General features: G+C 39.2%; 1 protein-coding gene across 1 annotated transcript in view; it reads right to left on the bottom strand.

The window, feature by feature from the left end:
• The window catches only part of Kmt2c (lysine methyltransferase 2C), a 180331-nt gene that overhangs the window by 10849 nt on the left and 149634 nt on the right, over positions 1 to 19848 (bottom strand). Inside the window, 11 exon segments of the mRNA XM_033763959.1 lie at positions 463 to 567; positions 1031 to 1170; positions 2298 to 2547; positions 3411 to 3547; positions 3647 to 3825; positions 5086 to 5233; positions 5383 to 5524; positions 8315 to 8524; positions 11758 to 13452; positions 16642 to 16874; positions 18658 to 18721. Of these exon segments, the coding sequence (XP_033619850.1) occupies positions 463 to 567; positions 1031 to 1170; positions 2298 to 2547; positions 3411 to 3547; positions 3647 to 3825; positions 5086 to 5233; positions 5383 to 5524; positions 8315 to 8524; positions 11758 to 13452; positions 16642 to 16874; positions 18658 to 18721 (3303 nt within the window).

Below are 19848 nucleotides of genomic sequence, written 5' to 3'. Positions count from 1 at the left end.
AAGTTCAATCCCCGGTACCAAAAAAAAAAAAAAAAAACCAAGCAAAGCAGCTTAGGATGAACAAAATGCTTTTTCTCCTAATGCATGAACAGACTGAAGTTCTGTTTCTGAACAGGTTTTCATACTGAGAAAAGATCAATAAAAGCAATTTTTATTGTTAATCAAAATGCTTATAATTAGTTAAGTTTAAGACTGTAGTATTGATGTTCTATTCAACTTTGAACTTTTAAAATGTAGTCTGACACTGACCACCTACCATGGTCAAACACCATCCGGAGTCTGGAAGAGCAGTGTAGGCTATGTCTATTTCTGATCCCTCTTTATCACCTGATCAGCCTTGCTTAGGAGCTCCCACATGGAGTGCACTGAAGCAGGGCATACATCTGTTTTATTCACTAATGTGTGCTCAGAACACAGAAATCAATCATTATATATTGTTGAGCTGAGATGTCCTAATTTTACCTTGCTTTCTGGGTTTTTTGCTTGTGCAGATGAATAAAGAATAAAGCAGTTATTACTGCAAAACACAATGTCCTGCTCGATTCTCTTGGTGCTTTCTCGGGAATCCTGAAAAACAAAGAGAAATGAGTGGGAAATCTCAACAAGTCACAACATAATAAAAACAGATCTACAGAGTTGACCCCCAACCCCTTTACTGGGGATTGAACTCAGGACGTTGTGTTTGCCAGGCAGGTGCGATACCACTGAGTTACATCGCTGGCCCTACTTGATTTTTGTTATGCTGACAAATGAGAAGGGTCTTCTGTTTTACAGTTAGGTGGTATCTATGTCCAAAGGATTAGCACAATGTACAAACTATACTGTCCACTTGCACTGTTTTACAAAGGGTTAGGGTCCTTATCACAAACGATGGAATACTCTGCTGCCACGATCTGGCTTCAAACCCAAGCACTGTAACTTGTGCTGACCCTAACTGTCAGGCCCATCCTATACCATGAAGGATCCCTCCCCTTTTTGACAGACACATCCTGTAGGTGGAGTTGGTTAGAAAACAATATGCATGCAGTACCTTGTTCATAAAAGCCAGATCTTTCAAAGACTTCCGAACACCACTTCCAAAAATAACCACTTTGCAGTGACAACACCACTGTGGTCGGAGAGCTGCATTTCCTGCAACACCGTGACTGGAATCCTTGTATGCAGAGAGACCTACAGGCAACCAACTGGTTAGTAATGACACCAGTGGTGCTGGTGTAACATTATGCAGTAGACCTATTACAACATGGCTCTCTAATTTATAAAAGTCTCTTCTAAGTGATGGTTACAAGGATCTGTTTTGAAATAATGTGGTACCAATAAAAAAAAAAATGCCTATTCTCAAACTGCTGGGAAAATAATGCTAGCAAGAAAGAATGTCCTAAGACTAGAATCACTAAGGTATATTAATGCTGAGTCCAAGTGCACAGTCAGCCATGGGGAAGAGAGATTGCTATTCCTCTGGGGTCAGATATACTGAAACATTCTATGGAAGAGAGATGTGTGTAAGGCTTAAGTAGTGGGACTTCGAACATCAAACAGAAATAAGGAAAGATCCAGGCCCAAGATAATGCAAATAAAGGATTAGAAGGCATAGGGTTTCCTTAAAGAGCATCACTCAGGCAGGGTGCAAAAAGAGAAGGAAGGAGGCAGAAAAAAACATCAGCAACAGAAGGAGCTAGAGTTTAAGACTTCAAAACTCCAATATAAGCAACTGTCAAAAGAGTTCAAAGGTGAGAACTGAGAAGCTGCTAGATTCCTGAAGAATAAAGAAAGAGAGAATTATGAGGGAACTGGTTATAAGGAGATGGTGAGCACAGGTGTGAGATGCCAATGAAACATCACATTAGCTTGAGGAAGGAAAGGTGAGTTCAGAGGTAAGGGCACAAGAACCTTGAGGGGAAGAGAGGGCCCTTGGGGAGGTGGTATAAGGCAAACAGAGGGCAGAGAACAAGAGAACAATACATGCCAGGTATCTAGCCCCATCTGCTCCAGTGGAGTAGTCAGACAATGGCCTGGGCTCAGGAATGCAAAAGACAGAACTGCTTAAGAGAAGCAAGGAAGGCAGAGAGCTGCACTCCAACACTTCCTGGTCATCAGCATGACAGGGCTTCTCAAAGCAGGGAAGGTCACATTAACACCACAAAAAATAGAATACTCAGAGGAACTTGGTTTATCAAGAGTCATACACTAATGTAACGTTCACTACTTGTTAAAGATGAAATTGCAATTTCAAGAAGAATAAACTTAACTTTTGAATCAAGAATGGATTTGGGATTAACAAAAAGCAACTAGCTCACCACTGCTTGCTGGAGGAAATGGAACGTGAGGCTGCTTCAGCCGGTAAGAACTTGCTAGCCTGGGAGGGTTTGCAGATCCTGGTGGAGGTCCACGGAGATGTAAATGTGGTCGGTATTCCAAAGCTGGGTTTGCTCTGTGGCTGTTGACCAAACCCATGGGTGGAACATCTGGAGCATTACTGACCTCGTAGCTGTTAGGAATTCGTACGTGAAGAAGGTCGGAAAATGCAGCCACAACACTGCTGATGTTCTAAAACAAAGCAAACATTCTGTTACCCACCCCAGAGGCAAAATGAGTCATGGAAGAGAAACACACAGGTAGGATAAGTGCGACCTGCATGATACACACAGTATAAGAAAACACAACTTTTATTTGGCCTTTGAGACTCATTGGAAATTTGTTTTAATGGACAAATAAATACACAAATCAAACCTTCATAACAGAACTCTGCAGAAAGAGATTCCCATTAACAAAAATATTTGGGGACACATTCAACAGGTTTAACTGTTTCAACAGTGGACAGAGGTAAACAGCACAACCACAAAGGATGAGCTAACCCTGTCAATTTTCATGGCCACAGTGTCTATGCCACAGGCTTTTAAGATACCTATGACCAAAGGTCTGAAACAGTGCACAAGAATGTACAAATGTTATGCGACTGCTGCTTTCTGTAGACTCAGAATGTCATGCCATTGTACCATGAGTTCCATCGCTAATGTTTTTGCAGAATTCAAAGTTTAAAAAAATTCTCAGCAAATCAGTGGTGTTTTTGGCATGAGCAGCTACTACCTGAAGAACATTTCTCATGCTTCTGTAATTTTTATTAGTGATAATGTTCCTTCTCAGTGGTTCATTTTCTACAAGTTTACCAGTTATGAAAAGTTTACTCTTTAAACAGTTCTCTACATTATATACCCTTTAATAAGATCACGTGAGTGCTAACTTCCCTTTGTGCCTTAACTTAGGCCAAGATCAATCTCATGCTTAATGACAGTACTCAAAAGCAGCCCCTTATCTTGTCTTCACTGACCCTGCGGGTTGTGCTTCATTGTTAGCCACTGATACCTCTTTAACAACACTCCGTAGCATTAAGAATTCATTTCATCTTTTACCTCAGCAGCGGTGGGATGCAGGGTAATTGCTACAGATATGAGACCCGATCTGGGACCATTTGAGGATGAACCAAAAGGTGATGAAAAAAATACAGTGCCTGGCTCAGTTTTGACATCATTCCTTCTTGATTCTGAACCTCAAAAAGAAAAAGAAAAAAAAAGATGTGCTGATGGCTTTTTGAGGTCAAATTATTTATATTACTACATTGGCAGGTAGTAAGGCAAAGTATTCTTACTCTTCCCAGTGGTGCTAGGAAGAATTGGAATGATGGGTGATGGCACCGGCTCTGGAGCCTCCTCTTTGACCACGGACAGATCTGGATACCTGCTCACTTCCACCCCAACCACACTCTCAGGAGAGGACGAGGGGACAAAGCTGTCAGGAGTGTCCCGGTCACCACAGTGATCCTGTATCCTAGAAGAGGAACACACACATCACAGTGTGCAAACCTAGCACAGGGGCTTTGTGCACCAACCACATGAGTCCCACAACATCATTAATAGAAAGAGCAAATACATCAGTTGGGACATCAGTAAATAGAAATCTCTTGGAAGAAATACAGTAGTCAGGTTTAGCTATAATATAAATGGTTGTTTTTTATGACCAAACCTTTAGCATCAGAGTTTAAAGACCTACTAAAGAGGAAGCTGCTTGGTTCATAACATAACCTACAAAGAATGGCTACTAACATCTCTGCAAAATCTCAGGCCACTGAGCCTAAAGGAAGCCAGCCTCCTGCTGCTTGAACAGAAACAGCGTAGGCCCTAGGCATACACCTGGGATCACATCTGCATGCAAATGGCTGTGAAAACAGCTGTCCTGTTGCACTGCTTACAGTGAGTGGAAACATGGGGGAAACCTTGGTTGTTGTGGCTTTGTAGGCACTTGTTATTCTGAACCGATACTCAAGTTTAGTGGAACAACGCTGAAGTCTCAGGCTAAGAGCTACAGATTGTTCTCAATTTTCTCCTGGTCATGCTGATGAGATGAGACCAGAAAGAGTATCCTGTGAAATCCAGGGGAGGTGCAGACATCTGAACTAGGTCACCACACACAATGAGCAAGCTGCCTTCCACAGCTGCTGCAAAGAGCTATCCTGCCTACTGATGTGTTGGGGATTCCAGAAGTGAGCAGAAGAAAAAGGAGGTCTTGATTCCAAACCTGGACTAACTGCTCCTCAACTGGGTTTTCTTGATAAACTATGGGACTTAGATTAAATGGATATCTCATTAATAAGGAGAACAGCTTTTTCAAGGTAAAGACAAAAATGTGCAGCAATTTATATGCACTGGTTACAACCTATCTGCACAGGAGTATCTTTCTTCCACAACAGCACTCTAGCATCTGTGACTACTGTACTCACTTTCTAGACACCTATGAACATCAGTACATTCAATAAGTCACACCAACACTCTTGAAGGACACAATGATCTTTAAAACACTTTGCGTGGAGATTTTCTATTGTCTTAATGTCTATTCTATAATCATATGGTGAACTCAATAAATTATATATTTTAAAAGGTACAAAACTAATTATGTGTAATAGTTACAATGTTATAAAATTTATATTCTTAACAATATTACCAAATTTTCCCTAAGTGTTTTACACACTATTCCTGAACACATTAACTACATTTAAAAATTACTAAAAACTGAGAGAAAAGTAGCTTTTACCTTAATTCTTCTTGGTTATTATGAGGTGGTGTTGGAAGTGAAGCTGGAACATCCACCGTCTTTGGGCCCTGAGCAATAGCTCTAGCCAGCAAGTCATCCTGTGGCCTGAATGGCAGTGGAAATGGCTTTGGTCCTAGAGTCTTGGTAACTGAAAAAGCAAACAAGCAGAATTGGAAGTATGTTCAAAGCTGATAACCAGGTAGAACTCTGCCTTCTAAGCCTCTCCACCACACACAACTGGCAGAGGCGCATTGAATGTTTTACATTCAAAATGTAAAACAGAGGCTATGATCATACCTTCATGGCTCACCAACACTCCAGCTTTTCCAGCAAGTTCTTCAGTTGTTGCAAAACCATTTGCCATCTTCTGACAGGCCATGGGAGGTGGTGTAGGAGGAAGAGAGGCAGGGGGTGTTGGAGGATTACTTAAATTATTCTGCTGCAGGAGACCAAAAAATTTTAAATTATATGCTACTGAGCAAATATGCAATGACCCTGTAAAACCTAGTTCTGTGAATTTTTAACACACGGAAGCAAGGCTACAGAAATGCGATCAAGATGTATGTTCATTCCCCACATGTATACCAAAAAGAAAAATACACATATAAGGACAGGAAGATTTTAGAACCACTCATGACTGTGGATATATTATTATTTATCTGCTTACTTGACCTAGATTGAGTACTTAGCTTTCAAATAAAAATCAAATTCCCATTACGTCCGATTCTTTTATGCAACTCTTTTCAAGTTTGTTACAACAGCTAGTGAACAACTTTAAAATGCACTCAAACTGTAAAAAGTTTTCAAAAACTTCTTTATTCAATTTTCAGTAAGATAACCCTCATTGTATGAAAAATTGAAGAATCTGTAACTCTAAACCAGTAATTGTAATTCATGTCTCAGATATTAGAATTTGGGTTAAGATGTCTAAAAGAAGTAAAAGGAGCAACAACAATACAAAAAGGATTAAATATATGTATTAACAAATGCAGTTAAAGCCGGGTGTGGGGCATGGTGGCACACGCCTGTAATCCCAGCACTTGGGAGGCTGAGGCAGGAGGATCGCTGTGAGTTCGAGACCAGCCTGGGCTACATAATGAGTATCAGATCAGTCTCAACTACATAGTGGGACCCTGTCTCAAAAAACCAAAAAACAAAATAAAACAAAATAAAACAAAACAAAACAAATGCTGTTCTTTGCAAATATCTCTCCTAGGTTAATATCTGTCACCAATTTATCATGGATTTTAGTCTCCAAAGGGGTGTTGGAATCTATCACAACTACCATACAAATCAAATACAAGATGAAATGACAAGTCTTGTGATGACAGGCTTTCCTAAGGACAATGACCTGAGACTGAAGCACAGCTTGCATTGAGATGAGTTCTAACTGAAAAACAGCCAACAAAGACAAAAAAGGAACATGGAAAGAATTATTTTCATATTAAAGGCAGAAGAGAAGCCCTCAGGAAAACTGATACCTCATATATTTTGTAAAAATGATCTTTTTACATAAGTCAGATGTATGATGCTATCATAAAACTTTGTTAGAAAAGTGACATGAAAAATAAATAAGTCACACATGTATAAATACTGAATAGTTTCTCTGGTGTGGAAAAACTATAATGGTACATAAGATCCTAATGATATAATTGACAATGTGAAATAGGAAGAAAAGGGCTAAAGGTGTAGGGGAAGTGGGAAGAGTAGGGGAAAGGTAATAAAGGAAAAGAAAAAAAACATGAGAAAATGAAAAATTAGAAGTAAAGTATTTGTAAACAGGGAAGGGAGGAAGGGGTGAAGGGAGGGCAGGGATAGGGGAAAAAAAATGAGAACCAAGACCTGTCATGTAAAGGTACAAGATCCCAATGATGAATGTAACTACACTGTACACCTAAAATGTACCAATAAACTCAATGAGAAAAAAAAGTGACATCAAAAGATAAACTTGAGTTGGCTGTATACTAGTCCAACAGTCTAGGAATTTGTGTATACTTGCAATTAGTACCTAAATCATTAGAACTTTTTAGTGTCATTTTTCAAGGTAAAAGCCTCATTCCATTTTTTTCTTCACAATTAACTACAAATTGGATTCGTTTTAAGAGTCAGTAAAGATTATAAGGAAGCATCTATTTCCTCTACAATGGAAACGTGTATTTCTCACAATGTGAATTCTTACTTACAGAGTTTCAAATGTTCATGTTAGAAACATCTCACCAGGTAAAACTTTAAGCTTATAGCTGAACTAAGTTTTAGTGAGACTCAGAAGCTTAGATGTACACTAGATCCAAAAGACATGCTCTACCAATTGTGACAAGGCATCCAGAGATGGATCAAGGAGACACCTGGCGAAGCAACATACCTTGTAGATCAACTGAGAATAGTAGTCCGAAACCCCTTCAAGGGTCGCACTGCCAAAAGTTCCTAGAAGTCGATTCCCACTATTAAATTGGCCACTGCCATAAGGAAGAAAGTGCGCAAAGTTCACTCCAATGATTGGTTCCATTAGAGGGAGCAGAGAGAGCTGCTATTAAAAAACACATTTAAAAGTAATGTACATGATAAACAAAACTTGAGTGTTTCTCAACTTCCTAAGATCTGAAGCAACTTAGTCAAACAAGACTTGAGAAAAACAAAACAAAAATTTCACGTATCAAAATGCTAGAGTGAGAGAAACTACAGAATCTCTTGGGCTACACTTCCCGAGAAGCTTCACTCCCATCTAACCTAAAGGGATGCACCAGGCGGCTCACAAGAAAAACACGCTCCCCTTCTCTTTGCTAGGAAGAACAAGGCACGTACTGAGAACAGGCACCACTGATGGCACTTAGGGGCTGTCTCTCCCTTCGGTAACAACCATAAGGGTTCAAGAACTGAGTAGATGGGGAGGGCCCTGTGGCTTCATTTCTTTGAATCCAGAGTCATAAGAAATGGGGACAGAGTTTGTCCTGGTACTGAGGCTGCTCCTTTTGAACTTCAGTAAACTGTGACCATCACCTACCAATCCATTCACAATACTATAAATTTTAGGTGTCAATAAGATAAGGTGCAATTCTGCTAAGAAACAGTAAGTTTACTAGGTTCCATGTCCAGATGTTTTTTATCCCCTAACTTTCTAATCAGGAAATTATTACAATAAAGAGAAGAGAAAGTTTCAGTTTCACATGGCTGAAGAAGCATTTGCTCTTACTTCCTGCAAGTTTTAAAGGGCCTATGCTAAAAGACTTACCTGTTTCAGGTGGGTGAAGGAGTCAGAGTTGGAATACATGGCCTGTTTCTCTTCTTCATCCTTTTTCCTTTTCTTTGAGCGAGGTGCTGCTTTCTCCCCAGTCTTCTGAGTCCGTTTGTTTCGTTGTTTCTTGGTTTCACTTCCTCCATCCATTTTTGACTGGTTGTTGCCACATCCAAAACCACCTTGCATTTGAACCCCCATAGTTTGCTGATATAATTGGAAAGGGTAAGAAATAAGTGAACCATCCACATGATTGATGCTTAGTTCATGCTAGAGCAGTTCCATCTTATGACTCATTTTCCTAACAGAGTACCAAAGTTGAAAAGATTCATAGTAGAAGACTCTGAACATCTTGTGAAAATACTATCCTCCTTTTCAGGGATTATTTTCAAGCCTGAAAACTATTCAGCTGCAGGCCTGAGGAAGGAGTAGAGCTCCGAAGGATGAGCTTCACCCATAACCTGTCATGCTGCCTACACCAGGGCCTGCCCCGATTCCAGCTCCTAGGCACAGTGGATGAGTGCCCCTAGCCAGGGATGCCTCTATACATGATTCTGGTGGTTTATTTTTGGTTTCCCATAAGAAGGAGAACTGATGAAACATGAGGACTATTGAGTCAATTTATAGCTAAGTCTGTGCCTCTGAGGCAAGAGAATAGTCAACCCCAGAAACCAATAAAAAGAAGCTATATTGGTCCCTCAAATTAGCTCACAATCCTACGTATGACTTTAAAATATCCATGTACTTGTGAATGGAAGAGAAATAGATGACAAAAGATAAAAGCTTTCCTTTACTTCTGTCTTTATAGTCAAGAAGCAAGAGTAAGCCAGGCCCTAAAAAGATTTTAAAGGATAGGGCTGGGGATTTAGCTCAGTGTACCGCTGCCTTCCTCGCAAGCACAAGTTCTCAAGTTCGATCCCCGGTACAAAACAAAACAAAAATATTCTTCAGGCTTCATTATTCCTAAAATTATCAATGTTCTGCTAGAGAGAATGACAGCTTCTGAATCTACCATGTAATCAACTCTGCACTGAATCTTTGGGAGTTTTGAAAATTAGTTTTCTAGTTGTATTCTAAACAGCTCAGAGCATGGATAACAGGATTGTATGTAAAGAGCAAAGCGAGTCAAGACTCTAGCCTTGGGCCAACTAACCTTGTACCACAAAAATAGCTGGACAGTTTCTAAATGAATGGCTTTGGCTGCACTGCAATAAAACTTAAAATTCATAGACAAATTTCAATTTTGTACAATTTTCACCGCTACAAAGTTAAATATTACTCTTCAGATTTTTTACAACCATTAAAAAGTATAAAAACCATTCTTAGCTCATACAAAAGAAGGAAGAAAGAGGCAGGCTCGGACTGCCCGTCGTCCCTGCACTGGATCCCCGCTTTTCCAAGGACAGGCTCCAGAGTAGTTTGTGACCAGGAATTGGTAAGAAATGTCATTTCTCTAGTCCCATCCTAGAACCACTGAATAGAGTGGGGGCATCCTCCCCCAACTGAAGCTCGAACCTGCCCCAACAGGCAGGCACACAGAGTTCAGCAGCAGCGCCCTCAACTTCCTGTGAATACGAATCATTTGGGATCTGGCTATGCCACATACCTTGTGCTCTCTAGGGGCTCCATATCCTGCATTTCTTAAAACTCTCCCACATGAGAGGCTACTGGCCCCCAGGACTGCACTTTGAATAGCCAGGGCCCAAGAATTTCTTAATTGGCTTATACAGATGAGGCATATTAAGTATGTATGGATCAGATACTTTCTCTGCTTTACAAACATTATCTTTAATCCTCACCAGTATGCTCAAAGGCAAATATAACTACATTTCAAAGAATATGTCATCATGGAAAAGCACAAGGATTAAAAATCTGCCAAGGGCCGGGGATTTATCAATGGTGCTGTCACCTGCCTTGCATGTGCAAGTTCGATCCCTGGTACCAAAAAAACAAAACAAACAAACAAACAAAAACCTGCCACAGATAAAAAGTTAACCTTTGTGTATCTTTTCAATAATTTTAATCTATGCCTACATTTTAAAAAGAGATCATAATCTTGTATTCTTTCATTTTGGTGTCTGCTTTTAAACTTGACATGTGGCTATTTCCCCATGCCAGCAGACATTCTTTTATAGCACACAATTTTAGTGATAAGACGCGCCAGGTTCAGTCTACCCTTCAGGGAGCCATGTGAGTTGTGCTGTGTGCACAGAGCATCTGAGTGTACGCAGAACTGACAGAGCTGAGGAAGGTATCTATAAAACTGATTCCAAAACTGAGTTTTACAAGATAAGGATACTGGCCAGAAAAGAAGGGAGAACAGTGAAGGGAGTAACCACATATAGCTGTATATGGAAGGGTGAGAACAGAGATACTCAGGGGACTGCAAACTAAATTCCTAGGACAAATGCTGTCCTGGACAAAGCAGCCAGAGATTGGTCTAGATAGATGAGTGAATTTGCTGGTGCCAAGTATGACTGGAAAAGTAGAATTACCAAAATTTACAAAACTGACATGGATCTACTTGGGCAGAGACAAGATTGTGCCAACATATGCACAATGAGGGGCCTCCCAGCTAATTCTAGAATTCCAAATCTGGACAAGTACACTACCCCTATTCAACAAAAATGTGAAAATGACAAAATCCAGCCTGAGAACCACCCTAGGCAAAGGATTATAAATGGACTAGCAATGACTCTGAACCTTTGGTTATCCAGCAGACCAATTCCCGGGCTCCAGACCTATTTTTAAAACACCTTACTGAAGTTAAATGAAATGGTGTTGGGGGAGGGGAATTCTTGTGATGGTATATTTATAATCAAGCTCTTCACACAAATAAAAAAATAAAGGCAAATTCAATGTTAATAACAATATGGGTAGAATATCGATACATAAAAAACTACAAAGATGAAATATTATCTACAGGTAAGGTTACATTTTGTAGCACTAATACCAATACACTGTGACATAACAGATTCCCAGTGTGGATAATCCCTACAGAATATTAACGGGTGCAGAGCTATTTTTTGTATTTAAAAGAGGTTAACAGAAATTGCACATTTATTTACAATAAAGATACATACAACATTTATTTCCTTTGCCTTGGTTAGATCAAATCAATGTGATAACTGCAATTTTTTTTTTTAAAAAAAGTAAATTAGGGCCAGGGATTTAGCTCAGTGGTTTGGTGGCCTGCCTTGCAAGCACAAGGACCAGTGTTCAATCCCTGGTACCAAAAAAAAAAAAAAAAGGTAAATTAATTTAGTTTAGTTTATGGATATAAGTAAAAACATGGGCTCCATGGAGAAAGAAGCAACAAGATAAAAATGTGAAAAGGCTGCAAAATAGTTTTGAAATAATTAAATTGCTAGTACTAATCTGCTAGAAGTACAATTAAAAAAAAGAAAAAGAACCTTGTAGTTTCCATGATTCACACTTACCAATCCTTCTGCTCCATTTTGCTTCTCCACCATTTTATTATCTTTTGTGTAGTTGTCTTCTGAGCAGAAACTGCCCTCGGGTCTTTGATTTAAAAGGGAAGAGGTCTTTTTATTTTTCAACAAGTGTTTCAAAAGTTCATTCCCTGAATCTGCTTTGGTGACAGGGGCCCCAGCAGAATGGGGAGGACTCTGGAGTGAGGAGACAGGACTGGCCCTAGACTTATCTTCCACCTTACTACTAGTCTGCTCCTCAGATTTAGTCTCCTCCTGACCCAGCCCTGGCTCAGTCTCAGCCTTTTCCAGTTTTATCTCTTCACTTTTGGCAGGAGTTCCCACTGGGAGGCTTTCCACCTCTGAATTTGCACAAGTATGCTGATTTGGAGTTCCTTGGGAGAAATCACCACTGGGAAGTGTGTTCTCTAAGTCTGTACATGGATGGCCAGCTGGCTCTGCAGGCTGTGGCTCACCCTGCAAAGGAGGGTCACTGGGCGTATTCATGGTAGGAGTGGAGGTAGTTTCTGAGATGCTTGGAGTTGGGGGAGCAGTTATATCTGAATGGGGAGTTGATGGTGCTTTGGTGGATTCTGCATCATCCTCTTTTTTCTTTTTTCTTGTTCTTTTCTTTTTCCCTTTTTCTTCTGGGATGATATCAGAATACAACTGAATGAGAGACTGGGCTGATCCTGGATAGCTTTGTCCATGGGCTATGGCAGGGTCTTGGCCACATGGGAGACTGCTGTTAGCTACTGGGGGTGTTGTAAATGGAGGTCTCAAAGGGGACTGCTGGAAACCTGTTCCAGAAAGACTTCCATGTCCCTGCTTAGCAGAATGGAAGTTTGGGCTTCCACCAGGGACTGATGGTGAATCAGGGATGAAGGAAGGATGTCCCCCTTGCCTTCGGTCACTGGTTTGCATGAAAGTTTGGGTAGGGGATGAATTAACAGATACTTGTACATTTTGCTGCTGTAAAGCCTGGCCCATCTGCTGCTGGTGCTGTGGAGACTGCTGAAGGGGTCTCGGAGGCTGCATGAAGTCACAAGGCCGATCAGACCCATAGAATGGAATCTGGGACACAGCAGTCCTGCTACCCAGCTCAGAGCCCATCAGGCCATGCTGCTCCATTTCCATCCTCTGCTGCAGAGCTCGCTGTCTGTCTACTTCTTGCATCAGCTGGATGCGTTGTCTTTCCTGCTGTTCTCGTAAACGTTCTTTCCGTTCTCGTTCCTGAAAACTTTCACTAAAGGGGTTGTTGTCATCAAATTCTACTCGTGGTGGTGGCCCGCTTTGTGAGTTTGCATTTGACACTGTCCCTGTGGCTGATGTGCAAGCTTTTATGGGTAACTGGGTAATTGGGGGCTGAATCCTGGGAGGATTGAGTGGAAGGTGAGCAGGAGCACTGGCAGACTGCCATCCAGGTAAACCAGGCATTCTAGCAGGGCTGCTGTGGCCAGAGATGACTGCTGTGTGCTGCTGGTGCTGCAGCTGCTGTGGCACCATTGGGAAGCTGGGTTGGCTCATGGAGGGTGGAGGGGCCCCTGGAACAAGGGGTGGCTGGGGCTGGACACCAGGCATTAGGAGAGGCGGGGCCACTGAACACTGCTTTTGTTGCTGCTGCTGCTGCTGCTGCTGCTGCTGCTGCTGCTTGATCCGATAATCTTCAATCAACTCAGCATGCTCTTTCTGTTGTTTACGAATCTGGAACAATCAAAGTAATTACTTGTTTATATAACATAGATATCTATTTTTTGTTTGTTTGTTTTGGTACTGGGGATTGAACATTTGGTACATAGGGAATGAACTCAGGACCTTTAACTTGTGAGGCAGGCGGCAGAACCACTGAGCTAAATCCCCAGGCCTTATAACATACATATCAAACCAAACATCTGGCTGATGATTTTAGTGGGGATTATACAGAAAGCAGTGTACTGTAGAAGGAAAAAAAAAGTTTGAGGCAGTGGCAAAAATTATAAAACAGTGGATTAATAAGCCTTAATTCTTAATTTTAAGGATTTAAAAAAAGTATATGTAAAAATTCTTTATATATGAAATATCAAAAACATTTTCTGAAATAAGTATTAAGGAAGTCATATGACCTAAATTACACATCAAAAAGATAAAACAAACAAGGACTACACTGGAAGCAGCTAACTATGGTACCTCAGAAGTTACAATAATAGACAATGTTAGGATAACTGAAATTCAACACAGTTCATTTAAACATATTAAGATTTCACTTCTTAAACATGTAAAATTGCACATTTTAAAACCAAATTAATCATTAGCATCTCTGCCACACTTCTACCCCATGGTTAAAAAAAAAAGACTAGATTTATAAAGCTCTATGAATTTGATGTGTAACACACTCATAATTTATGAAACCTATACAAGTTCTCAGGTAATATTTTGAATAGTTTTTAAGTAGGCTCTTAATATAATGATAATGTCAATTCATTAATTCCCAAAACATTAGTGCTCCAATATGCCAGATACGAAAGTAATACTAGCACAGTATCAGTCAAGCAATCTGCATCTTCAGGATCTCACTAACTCATTTAGGAAGCTGCGGAAAGAAGAGATGCAAAATGATGTATATTTCTACCAAAATCATTATTAATTTTTTACGATAAATATACTAGCAATATAAATAAATATTTGCAATAAATATACCGTAGTTTTAGTATTTTTTTCAACTTTTCTTGGTGTTCTCAGGCAGACTAACATATTTTCTGAAAATTTCTGAAAATGTCTAGTCATTTCTCCTAATCATCTTCTCTTACCTCTCCTGACCAGTTTTGTGCTGAGAGCTCATGAGGCAGATGAGAGGTACACAGAGCAGGTACAACAGTATCTAAGCATCCAAGTGATCAGCCACACTGTTCCCGATGTTTCAGACCATTATAAAACACATTCCTGCCAATTACTTTTCTCACTGATATTACACAGGGATTGTGGGCAACTGTGTCCTAACAGAAAATATGTCTCATTTTCCCAATGAAGTGCCATGTTAGGTTCTAAGTAGGATATGGTCTACGGATAATGTAAAAAATGGGCTCTCATCCAAAAGATCTTATACAAATGCACCAAAGACAGCAAAGGGCTAAAAATGCTTTACAAGTCTCTACTTCTAGGGATTGAAATCAGGACCTTGTGCTTGCAAGACAGGCATGGTGTCACTGAGCTAAATTCTTGGCACTTAAGTCTCTACTACTTTTTTTTGGCACCAGGAATCGAACTTGGGACCTTGAGCTTGAGAGACAGATGGCAACATAAATGAGCTAAATCCCTGGCCCAAGTCTCTACTTCTAAAAGAAATTTTACTTGCTGTAAAGAGGCCCAGAGAGTAAATTTTATTTTTTATTTTTTTGATACCAGGGATTGAACTCGGGTTCATGAGCTTGCAAGACAGGCGGTGGAACCACTGAGCTAACTCCCTGGCTAGAGAGTGAATTTTAAGACAACAGAAGCCTCTTGTTCTCAACCGGTCCTAGTTTTAAACAACAAATTATAACCACTTTGTGTTGGCATGTTACTTTGGTAGAGTGACTTGAAGGTAAGAAATCTGAGTTCAACCTCATCCTCTAATGGTTAGTGATGCTCAGATTAGGCACCTGACTCCAAAATGGCTCGCCCATTTGTACAATGGTTTCAACACCAATTCCTTCAAACCTTGTACACCAGATTAACTAAGACAAGACATGTGGTGCTTTCCAGAGTGGTTATTATACAGGGAACACTCCAACTTTTTACTGATTCAATCTATATTGAATATCCTGCCTCTTTCTAGGATTTATATTTTGGACTCTTTCTAATTTAAAAATTCAAATTGGCAAAGGCGAAGTTTAATACTTAATGCACAGGTCTATGAGCTTTAGCACATGTGGAAATTAGTGTAGCCACCATTACAGTTAAGAAAGAGAAGCACAGCTTCACTAGAGAAAACTTCGTATCACTCTGTAGTCACACCTTCCTCTTCCCTTCCTAACCATTGGCCATTGATAATCTATTCATCTTTTTAAGCTGTTACTTCAAGACTGTTATGTAAATATAAACCTTTTGGAAATGGCTTCTTTTACCCAGGAAAATGTTCTTGGGATCCAAGTGATCTGCATGTTTTCAATAGTTCATTATTTTTTTGGCTGTGTTGTACTCCCTTGTATAAATATACCACACTTTCTTTAACTACTAATTTTAACTTTTCAATTTTGTAGGGCCACAGGTTTTTGTTTTTGAGATGGGGGTCTTGCTATGTTTCAAGTGTGGTCTTGAACTCATGGGCTCAAAAAAAATCTTCCAGCCTCAGCCTCCCTTGTATCTGTGACTACAGGTACTAATTTTGGATGACTAGGACCAGAACAGCTGTAAACATTCATGTACAGATTTTACATAAAGCTAAGTTGTTACTCACTTGACTACCTAGGAGTGTGCTCTGAACCCATTTTGAACATTCTGAGAAACATCTGTTACTGTATGTAGTGGATGACAGCAAAATGGATGCACGTTTCAGTAATGAGTCCTAGATATAAGATAAACTAACATATTGCAAAGCCCAAAATATTAAGAGATCTTGAGCAAGCCAGACTTTCAAATGGTGTGGGACCATGGCCTTTGCAGAATGATATCTTAATGTGGAGGATTTCCATGAATTTCTTTAATGAAACCAGGGTTGTTGAAGAGTATGACAATCCTTCTAATTAGGAGACTCAATCCCTTCAGTGGCCTTCAGAAAGTTAAGTGCCTGATGACTGCCATTTGGGAGAGGACTGTTTAGTCCTGAGAGCAACATATTCCTACATGTCATGTAACACTGACGAACTCTTGTGTCCTTAGTGATACACCAAACATCTCAAATGCTGACTGCTTACCCCTTGCACAGTCATCTCTTACCTGTTCTAGCTGCTTTTGAACCATGCTCTGCTGCTCAGTCACATGCTTGAGTTGTTCTGCATCTTCTTCTGGGAATTCTCGCCCTGCCTTCTTGGCAGTGCGCTGTTTAGCTGAAAGAGCCTTCTTAGATTTTCTATGTGCACCAATTTGTTCTTCAAGATACTTCTGTTGCATCTGAAGAAGCTGTTGGGTCTCTTGAAGCCATTCTTCATACTGTTTGCGTTGTGAATCATCTAAGGGAAAAATAAAAAATTCATCTGTGTTAATTTTCTGAATAGTCTGAGATTATTACAGAAATCCATTTGGTAAAGGCAATACAATTTCACCATGATATTTAATAGAAAAATTGAAAGCAAAATTCTAAACATCAGATCATATAACTATAAAGTACCAGATTTTAGAAAAACACTTATGAAAGCCACAGAATGTATGCTGGTTAGGACACTGGTTAGCTTAATACTTGTAATACTATAAATCCAATCTTTGAGAGGCAGAAGACTTATCTAATGAAATGCTTTTATATCTATAGAACTATCAAATCCTCTAATCCACATGCCAAAGTATATATTAAAATATATGTGTTACTTTATTACTTCAACTTTACAGATTTTAAAGAGAGAAAGTAAGGCCTAACAGTTCCAGAGCATGGATTAGATAATCATTTCCCATGCTAATTTCCCTCAGTTTATAAGGCTTTCCCAATCTCTCACTAGCAAAAACATTAGAAGGGGGGGCAGAACATTCTAGAAAAAACCAATTCGAAATCTGTGTTTTGTAAAGAAAATGTGTAATCGAAAAACTGGCAATTTTAATTAATTTTGTACTTTATATTTCTATAAACAAGGGGAAGGGGACAGTAATCCAATAAAATCTTTTCTACTTCTACAACTGCCACTACATCTCCCTGGTCACATCTCCTTGTCTTGTACCAATATTCCCCTGCTTATTTTCTAAGGGCACTTTACTCTACTAATGCCAAGTCCAAGAAACGGGGTCAACTCATATAGTGAAAAATTCAGAGTATTCCTTTCTAACTCACTACAAGACAAAGAAATCAATAAATACAATCCTAGAAGGACATTAGATGAAAATAACATCAATGATAACAGAATATTATCATACATTAAGAATCCGACCAAAGCCAATGGGCACAATAAAGCCAGAAAAAGCCAGTTGGTTAGAGTACTTTACTTATTTTTAATGCAAATATGTATTCAAATTATAATCATAATTAATACAGGGGAATTTCAAAAGGTCAGACTTTGGGTTTGTTCCTAAACCCAGAAGTTCCAGTACATGTATGAACTTGAAATCTAGTCTACTAAATTTGAAGGGCAGGCATTTTCAAGAACAGGCTTTTTCACAAGGTTTCAGAAGTTCTGCTTCTGGTAGAATGAGACCTACCGCAAGGAAAGCCTTTCTGGTTTCTGGAACCAGGAGAGCAGAGGTGAGCAAAATGAAAGATAATGGTGAAAAAGTTAGCTAAACAGTCTGAAGATTTCAGAAAGGTTCAGTTTGGGGAGAACTTTAAATACTATCCTGAGCCACCTTGGGACCCCTGAGGATAACCAGAAAGGGTTCAGTGGCATCCTGCACACTTGACCTTCACATCATGCCGCAACCCAACTCCTTTTTTTTTCCCTTTGATTTTCCCGTCTGGTGTCCTTGTAACTTAGGTAGACTGTCATGAGAGCAAAAAGTGGTTTGATTCTACAGATTGTAAAGTGCCCGATCTATAAACGAAAACAGCAACAATAATATATTGAAGAGAATGGGGAAAATGAATTTTCTGTATTAAAATACAGATCTTTAACTAATTCTTCATGCAGAGCAAAAAGAAGCAATGAAAATACATGCCTTGAAGAAAAGCTGCCTAGCAGGGCAGTGACACTTGATAGGAGAGGGCACTTAGGCCTAAGGCAGCACTCCTGAACTAGCTTTGAGTGCACAGAACAACACAAGTACAGCCAAATAGCAATGCCCCCAAAACAGGTAACTTATTAGATTTATACTTACTGACAAAGCCTGGACCAAAATTTGGAGGATTAGGCCTAGAAATCTGATGTGTTATACTGCCATCCTAAAATAAGTAAAATTTACAAACATGTTTAATTCCACACTTCAGTTAAGGGAGAAAAATAACTTCAAAAGAAGAAAAGCAAAAAAGGAATAGGAAAAATAAACTTTAATCAAGTTTTGACTTTTATACAGAGACAAAGATGACATAGTGCGTTGCTAATCTAAGTCATGACAGTGTATTTCTACCTCTGAACTACTGTATTTTCTAGATTTTTGGATGAAAAACATGTATGCTTGAGATAAAAATTATTCATCTATAATATAATAACAGGCCAAATTAAATACTGTTAACACTTAACTAGAGGTGAACAGTTATTAATCTCACAATTCCTTGATAAATGCTTGTTAAAATTTTGAGGAACAGTTTACCCAGTTGTTCCAAATTCTGTTAGACATAAGCTATATAAAAGGTTAACAATTACAAACAATACTATCAGCCAGGATGTATTATATGCTTTCTTTGTAATACTGCAAAGTCATTGGTGTAATGGCTCACCAATAAGAAAACAGAGGTTAAGGAATATGCCCAAAAGTGCACAGTAAATTCACAGTAGAACTGAGATTTCTTTAAAAAAAAATTCAGTTACAAACACTGTACTTTCCCCAGTGAATCAAATGGTGCCTTTTTTTTTTTAATACAGAAAAAGATAGCACAATTAGAATAATTGTTGGAAGTCTAACTGGCAGAGTAAAAGAGAACCTTTCAAAAAAATATAGTAGGTAGCTCTTCTTTCCTAGGGAGATATTTTTTTAAATCATTGTAAAAATATCTATGAAAAGAGCATTTCTATGTCCCCAGACACTGCTTGACACCAAAAATATACCATAGTCACCCTGTTTATAAATGGTGAATATTCAAAAAACTAAGTTATGCAACCAATAAACAAAACATGACTACACATATCTAAATATAATTATAATCTTTATTTTCTACTGATTCCAGTAGATTCCAATTAATGAATTAATTGCCCAGTACAGAACATGAAATGTCTTTCTGGAGGATGGATGGATGACTAACCAGAAGCTTTAAGCATTTGGCTTCCCTCCAAGTGACTCTCTACCTTTAAGCATACAGGTCATTTTCAGAAATTATAATTTTTTTTTTAAGCTTCAGTTTGCCTTTTGTTT

This window comes from Fukomys damarensis, unplaced genomic scaffold, assembly GCF_012274545.1.
Source record: "Fukomys damarensis isolate Sample0158 unplaced genomic scaffold, DMR_v1.0_HiC HiC_scaffold_16, whole genome shotgun sequence".
Classification (NCBI taxonomy): Eukaryota; Metazoa; Chordata; class Mammalia; order Rodentia; family Bathyergidae; genus Fukomys; species Fukomys damarensis.
This window is presented reverse-complemented; position numbering and strand designations above follow the sequence as displayed.